Source organism: Saccopteryx bilineata, chromosome 4 (assembly GCF_036850765.1).
Source record: "Saccopteryx bilineata isolate mSacBil1 chromosome 4, mSacBil1_pri_phased_curated, whole genome shotgun sequence".
In the NCBI taxonomy this organism is placed as follows: domain Eukaryota; kingdom Metazoa; phylum Chordata; class Mammalia; order Chiroptera; family Emballonuridae; genus Saccopteryx; species Saccopteryx bilineata.
Genome location: NC_089493.1, coordinates 37,106,187 through 37,113,825, shown reverse-complemented (window position 1 = coordinate 37,113,825; position 7,639 = coordinate 37,106,187). Strand labels below are relative to the sequence as shown.

Genomic DNA, 7,639 nt, shown 5'->3' with positions numbered 1-7,639 from the left:
GGTGACGCAGTGGATAGAGCATCAGACTGGTACATGGAGGACCCAGGTTCAAAACCCCAAGATCACCAGCTTGAGAAAGGGCTCACCAACATGAGCGCGGGGTTGCTGGCTTGAACGTGAGATCATAGACATAAACCCATGGTCACTGGCTTGAGCAACAGTTCACTTGCTCTGCTGTAGCTTCCCGTCAAGGCACATATGAGAAAGCAATCAATGAACACCTAAGGTGCCACAACGAAGAATTGATACTTCTCATCTCTCTCCCTTCCTGCCTGTCTATCCCTTTCTGTCCCTCTTTCTGTCTCTATCTCTTTGTCTCTGTAACAAAAATATATTTAGAAACTACTGCTGGGGTCCAGCCCCGGGGGGGATCCAGGGGTCCCACAGGAGGAGACGGCGTCGGCGAAATCGAGTGAGAGAGCCGAATTCTTTTCTTTCTCTTTATTCTCTAGTTAGCATTTACTGCCAGGCATCTCTACCAAATGCTGGTCTAGCTTTCTTTTTATGCACACACACTAAGTTACAATCACATGGTATTTTGTTTCACTATGGTTACATGTTTCCAGATAACAGTTAATTCATATCTATAAACTATAAATCAGGTGGTAAGTTATTCAAAGTACAGTTATACAATAGCAATAACAATATTGGTACAAACTTCTAAAAGATTAGTACTAATTAATAACTCTACTGTTGTTGTGAGTTAAGGGCGCAGAGAGAGATTAGCAGACGAAATCATTAAGGACTAGCAAAGGCCCACTGCTTGCTCAGGCAAATGGCCTTGAGTTCATGCAGTGTCCTAATTTTTCTCACAAGACTTCAAAAGGCTTGCTTATTAAGAAATTGTCATAACATCAAGAGTAACTTTTGCTTAAAGATATATAGAGTGCACCTGCAAGATAGCTTAGTAGCAACATAATATCAGAAGGCATTAATTGCTATTGCTTCTATGGATTCTTCCATATTCCTCTTTATTATCTGAACAAAAAACCTTGGGAAAGTATATAAATCTCATGAGAATGTCTCACTGAGAAAGCCCAGTAACTGCCTTTAGTCATAAAACAAGTCTCTTAACAAAACATTCTTTACTAGCCAGCTGCACTCCTATCCAAGGCCACGCAACAGGCCACTCCACTACACTTTACCTAAGATTCTAATGTCTAGTTAAACTTTATTTATTTACTATATTCATATACTAGCTAAGTTCTAACTGTATTCTTTCTAACATGATTAATAAGAAGAAATTCTCCTACAAACTTAACCCTTTATGAGGGATATCATAGCCAGCCTCTTATGTTTATGAGCCCAGTTCAAGGGGCTTACAGGCTTTTCTGTGGAACTTACACCTTCTGTCTCATTTCCAAAGAAATTACTACGAATCTACAGGGAAAGCATGGTACTATTATTCCTGTGCCATAAATAATAGCACACACCCAGAAAAAGGGGGAATATAAGGCCAGATTAATTCAAAAGATTAAAGGGGGATTATCGTTGTGCCTTTCCTTGCGGTGACTTTGTCAACCCGCAGCTGTTGGTCTTTACTGCAGTGACTCTATCTTCTTTTGCTGTGACTTTGTCAACCAGCAGTTGTGGATCTTCTCCTGCTGTGACCTAGTTAGCCAGCATTAGTGGATCGGCTCCCGACAAACTACAACAAAACGACTTTGAAATATGAGTGCTTATTGAGTTCTAAAATTATTTTTTGCGAGCAAGAAATGCAACTGTGGATGTAACAGGCCACTTTAGTATTGGTAGCAAACTGTCCTAGTTACAGTCTTTTTTCTACCCAGAAGATATTTTCTTCCTGTTATCTTGTGAGGACTCCAATTTTTGTGGTTAACATGGGGTTAAGTCCATATGCCCTCTCCATCGTGCATAAACTTCCACATATACCACCACCACCATCACCTTAGGAGTATATAGATGGTGCAGACCTAGCTACATACTGCACACCTGTGGCAGCTAGGATGGCTATGAGGAGGGGTCAAGCAGGAGTACTCACAGCCCTTTTTGGGACAGCTGCCCACAGTGTTGAAGAAAAAGCATTCTTATGTTACTGGGATCACCAGCTTTAAGCTGCATAGGGACATCCTTGTTACCATTTGGAGAAAGTCTGTAAGAGAATAAAGCCAAAAACAGAAGAAAATGCTGACAGTGGGGTATGTAACAGCATTCAAATGACATCATTTGAGACTCTGAATCTAGCTGTAGCTGAAGCTGGAAACAATCTTTCATTTCCCAGTTACACAGCCAAAAGAAGCCCTTTTGTGTTCAAACTAGTTTGAGTTGGGTTTCCCCCACTTGCAAATAAAAGAGAACGTTGACCATAGGTACACTATCAATATATGCTAATACAGTTATACCCAGATATTACTAAAATCTGAGGTGCTCACACATCAGGAGTCCATAAGCTCTGGCAAATGGATACAGCCTTTGCTTGGGTTTGGTGAAGCACAGCTCCATCACAATGGCCCTGATTTTTAAAATTTTGTTTTAATTTATGTTATTTTAAAACGTATGATGCAAACAAAAAGCTCCCAAATGAATCTGAACAATTTAGAAAATACTAAGAAAAGAAACATCCACACACCAACCCCCAGATTAGAAATAGAAAGTCACCTGTACATTAGAAGCCCACTTAGTGCCATTTCCACAGCATCTGAGTGGTAAACATTATATATTTTTTAGATAACCACTAATTACAGGACGGGACAAAGTAGTTTTTCAGTTGTAATTATGTAAAACAGTTTATTCTTGTATTATTATTTATAATGATTGCACTGTTTTTCATATGAATAACCTTAAATTTGCCTTTGCCTCACCCTGTACAGCTAGTGCTCGACTTACGACCACGACTGGTTTTGACAGACTGGTCGTAACACGATTTGGTTGTAAGTAGGTGATATGTACAGTACTGTGAAATGATGTTATGAAAATCTTTAAGTCATATTTTATCATAATTTTCTGTCATTATTGTTATATATTATAATTTTCTGTGTTCATTTTATGCCATTTGTATCATCTCTACACCATTTTGTTTCTTATTTTTACATTCGTCAGGTTTAAGTAAAACACTGCATTACCAGTACAACTGGTTTAATATTTGCAAAGACAATTTCCTCTTGGTAGACATCTTGGGAGCGATTTGATGAAAAATATCCAAGACACAAAACACAAATTGCTGTACCAAGTCTGGGATAACAGTTGAAATGGTGCACACGGAGATGGTAGTGCTGCCGGAAGCTGGTCCACACTGTTGTACGTCCAGCTGGGCAACGCTTGAGCTGCCAGACGTGGAGTAGTCATGGCTAGTGATTATAGTCATAAAATAAAATGGTCGTAAGTTGCATAGGCCGTAAGTCGATAAATATTTGTATATGTATATATACTTTTCTTTGGTCCGTATATACAAGAAATGAAATCATACTGTATTTTTCTACTATGACTTGAATTTTTCCTCAAAATTTTGTTTTTGAGAATCATCTATGTTGCTATGTAGAATAAAACTTAATTATCATTGCTGTATACAGTACTCCATTGTGGGAAAATGTACAATTTATTTATCTGTTCTACTGTTGAAGGACATTTGGGTTTCTCGCTTTTTGCTATCACAGACAGTGCTTCTGTGAACATTCCCACATGTGCTCCTAGGGCACATGTGCAAGAGACATCTGAAGATGTACCTAGGAGTGGAAATGGTGGGTTGTTGGGTATGTCTGTATTCTTCTTTTCTAGGAAATGCCAAATTGTTTTCCAAAGTGGTTGTACCAATTTAGAAGCCTATTAGCAATGTGTCAAAGTTATGCTTGCCCTGCATATCTTTGTCATTTTCTTGATTAACCAACTTTAAATTTTTGTCAGTCTAGTTATTGTGAATAGGTACTTCTGGTTTAAATTTTCATTTCTCTAATTACTAAAGAGGTTGAATATATATTTTTATTTATTTATTTATTTATTTTTGCATTTTTCTGAAGCTGGAAACAGGGAGAGACAGTCAGACAGACTCCCGCATGCACCCGACCGGGATCCACCCGGCACGCCCACCATGGGGCGACGCTCTGCCCACCAGGGGGCGATGCTCTGCCCATCCTGGGCGTCGCCATGTTGCGACTAGAGCCACTCTAGCGCCTGGGGCAGAGGCCAAGTAGCCATCCCCAGCGCCCGGGCCATCTTTGCTCCAATGGAGCCTTGGCTGCGGGAGGGGAAGAGAGAGACAGAGAGGAAGGCGCGGCGGAGGGGTAGAGAAGCAAATGGGCGCTTCTCCTGTGTGCCCTGGCTGGAAATCGAACCCGGGTCCTCCGCACACTAGGCGGAGGTTGAACCAGGGCCAGGTTGAATATATTTTTATATGCTTATGAACCATTGGTTTCTTCTTTAGAGAAAAATGTTTGTATCTTGTATCTGTTTTTTGTTTTTAAGTCTATTAAATTAATTGATTTATATTTTCTTTTGTGGTTTGTGCTTTTTCTGCTCAATTTATGAAATCTTTCTCCACTCTTAGTATAATAAAGATATTTTCCTTCATATCATTTAAGAAGTTTGATCATTTCTCCTTTAACATTTAGGTCCCAATCAGCCTAGAATTTTCTTTAATGGATAGCATGAGATGGTGACCCGGTGCTTTCCAATAGAAATTCACAATGGCCTCTACTTCATTTATGCAATGCCCATGCTTTCTTCCAAGAACTGCAATGGCCATTATGCTTGAGGGTTGTTCTGTTTCTTTGGCTTTTACCTGTTCCACTGATTGTTGTTTACAAGTACAAGCCCACGTCAATGGTACTTAGCCTTTCTTAGTGTGGTTCTATAATAAATCTTGTCATCTGGCAGGTCAGTCTCACACACTGTTCTCCTCCCTCAGGAGTGCCTTTGCTCCCCTCGCTCCTTCTCCTCGCTCATATATTTTAAGATTAGTTTTCAGGTTCCATTAAAAGAATTGTCTAGTTTTATTTTTTTTTAATTTATTTTATTTTTTTATTTTTTTACAGGGACAGAGAGAGTCAGAGAGAGGGATAGATAGGCACAGACAGACAGGAATGGAGAGAGATGAGAAGCATCAATCATCAGTTTTTTGTTGTGACACCTTAGTTGTTCATTGATGCTTTCTCATATGTGCCTTGACCGGGGCCTTCAGCAGGCCGAGTAACTCCTTGCTGGAGCCAGCGACCTTGGGTCCAAGCTGGTGAGCTTTTGCTCAAACCAGATGAGCCCACGCTCAAGCTGGCGACCTTGGGGTCTCAAACCTGGGTCCTTCTTCATCCCAGTGCGTCGCTCTATCCACTGCGTCACCGCCTGGTCAGGCAAGAATTGTCTAGTTTTAAACTTTAATTTAATGGAATCTGTAGATAAATTTAGGGAGAACTAAAGCCACAACCATTAGAGTCTTTTTTGTTTTGTTGTTGTTGTTGTTGTTTTTTTAAAGCTGTGCCATTTATTGTGTGACTAATCACTTAAGTCCTTCAGCCAAACTTGAAACTGCCAGAGCTGCTCTCTTGGGTTCAGGTGTTATTCCTTTACGGAAGCCACGTTTGCACCATGTTAAAAACAAGAACCACTACTTAAGATGAACTTGAAGCCGCAACAGCTGCCCTCTTGGGTTTAGGTGTTGTTCCTTCACGGAAGCCATGCCTGAATCTCCGGTAGACGATTTTCAGATGTCTCATGCGACCGGTCCCGGTGGTGTTCCGCCGCTTAGCCTTGGCGCTCCAGTTATACTTCCTCTTGCGCTTGGCGGGGTAGCCGCACTTGCCGCACGTGGACTTCTGCAAGTGGTAGGCCTTGGAGCCGCAGCGGCGGCACAGAGTGTGCGTCTTGTTGCGGCGCTTGCCGAACGACGACGTGCCCTTCGTCATCTTGTTGTCGTCAGAAGCAAAGAGTTAGAGTCTTATCTAATAACACATTTATTTATTTAGAACTTTAATGTCTTTTATAACATTTTATAATTTCCTTCATAAAGGGATCATACCTATTTTATTAAATTTATTTCTAAGTACTTTTGTTTTTTCTCTGTTGCCATTGAAATTAGTATCTTTTATAGTTTAACTTATGTTCATTTTTATTTATTGATTTTAGCAAGAGAGGGAGGGAGGGGGAGAGCGAAACAAGAACATCAAGCTGCTCCTGTATGTGCCCAGACTGGTGATCGAACCAGTAACCTCTGCTGCTTTGGGACAATGCCTTAACCCACTGAGCCACCCAACCAGGCTCAAATTAGCATCTTTTAAATTTTATATCTTCTGATATTTGCTGTTGAATTGCAATTGACTTTTGTGTATTGATTTCTGTACAATCTTGTCCATCTCTTTTATCAATTTAAATAATTTATTTCTAAATTTTTAGAAATGTACACAATTTTATCACTTATAAATAATGACAGTTTTGTTTATTCCATCCCTATCTTTGTCTTACTGAAGCAACTAACATTTCCAGTACAATGTTGAAGAGAAGTGATAATAATGGGTATCTTTTACCTGTTCCTGACCTTAAAGAAAATGTTCAATATTACTATGAAGTATAATGTTGTGTGTTTTTTTATGAATTTTTTTATAGATAACTGTTATTAAGTTAAAGATGTTCCATTGTGTTTCTAATTTCAAAAAAATTAATGTGAATGAATGCTTAATTTTATTGAATATTTATCCTTCATCTACTGAGATGGTTGTATGTTTTTCTCTTTAGATCCATTAATGTGGTAAGTTAATCGATTATCTAACATTAAATCAACCTTGTGTTCCTAGAAAAAAATCTAATGTTCTAGCATTTTAAATACTATTGTTGGATTTGGTTTACTAATGTTTCATTTGGAATATCCGTATCTCATTTCATGAGTGTAAGTAGCCAGTCATTTTCTTTTCTTGCAATGTTCTTTTCTGATTTGGGTTCCCAAGACCACATTAGTCTGATAAAATATTACCTATGGAAAGGTACATGTAGAAACTTTATCGGCTCTGAGTCACCCAAATAATAGAATAGTAAATTAAGTTATAGTATATTGCCCCAACCATTCATTCAATCCATTTCTATTAATATACTTAAAAAACTGCAGGGTACCATATATCTATAGAAGAGGAATACATACATTTGTAAATACAAATATTATTCCTGTGTAAATGGAGATTTCTGAAGTATGTTGAAGATGAACCAGTTAAAGAGTACATGTAAGGCAGATATATTTAAAATAAATGCTTTCGCGTACACTATCATTCTTTATACTTTAATCATCTTGCACTCGTACATAGAATGATTTCCTGGCTATGTACTGTACAGAGCAGTGCAGTACAAAGAACACAGTATTCCAGCAATACCCAGCAGGCTTCATTCTCATTCCATCCCTGCTCCTTTCTAAGTTGCCTCAACTATAATTCATTATAGTATTTTAGTAAGAATCAAATGAAATATTGTGTATTGAAATCAATTTTATGTACATATACAATTTAAACTATAAAGTATCATTGTTTTTATATTCTGGTATTCTTTTCTTTTTTAAATTTTATTTATTTATTTATTTATTTTTTTACAGAGACAGAGTGAGTCAGAGAGAGGTATAGACAGGGACAAACAAAAAGGAACAGAGAGAGATGAGATGTCGGGAGCCGATTCACTAGTGCTGGCTAACAAGGTCACAGCAGAAGAAGATCCA

The 7,639-nt window shown here is 38.6% G+C and overlaps 1 protein-coding gene across 1 annotated transcript; it reads right to left on the bottom strand.

Annotated features, from left to right (window-relative positions):
* Positions 1-5,395: 5,395 nt before the first annotated feature.
* Positions 5,396-5,876, bottom strand: LOC136334231 (large ribosomal subunit protein eL37). The gene has a single exon (XM_066274198.1). It carries the CDS (start codon positions 5,850-5,852, stop codon positions 5,559-5,561), a length of 294 nt encoding a protein of 97 aa, XP_066130295.1. The 5' UTR covers positions 5,853-5,876; the 3' UTR covers positions 5,396-5,558.
* Between the last annotated feature and the right edge of the window lie 1,763 nt (positions 5,877-7,639).

What these genes read in the sequence shown, in the direction of transcription:
- LOC136334231 (XM_066274198.1), bottom strand. Translation starts at nt 5,852, where the DNA reads ATGACGAAGGGCACGTCGTCGTTCGGCAAGCGCCGCAACAAGACGCAC.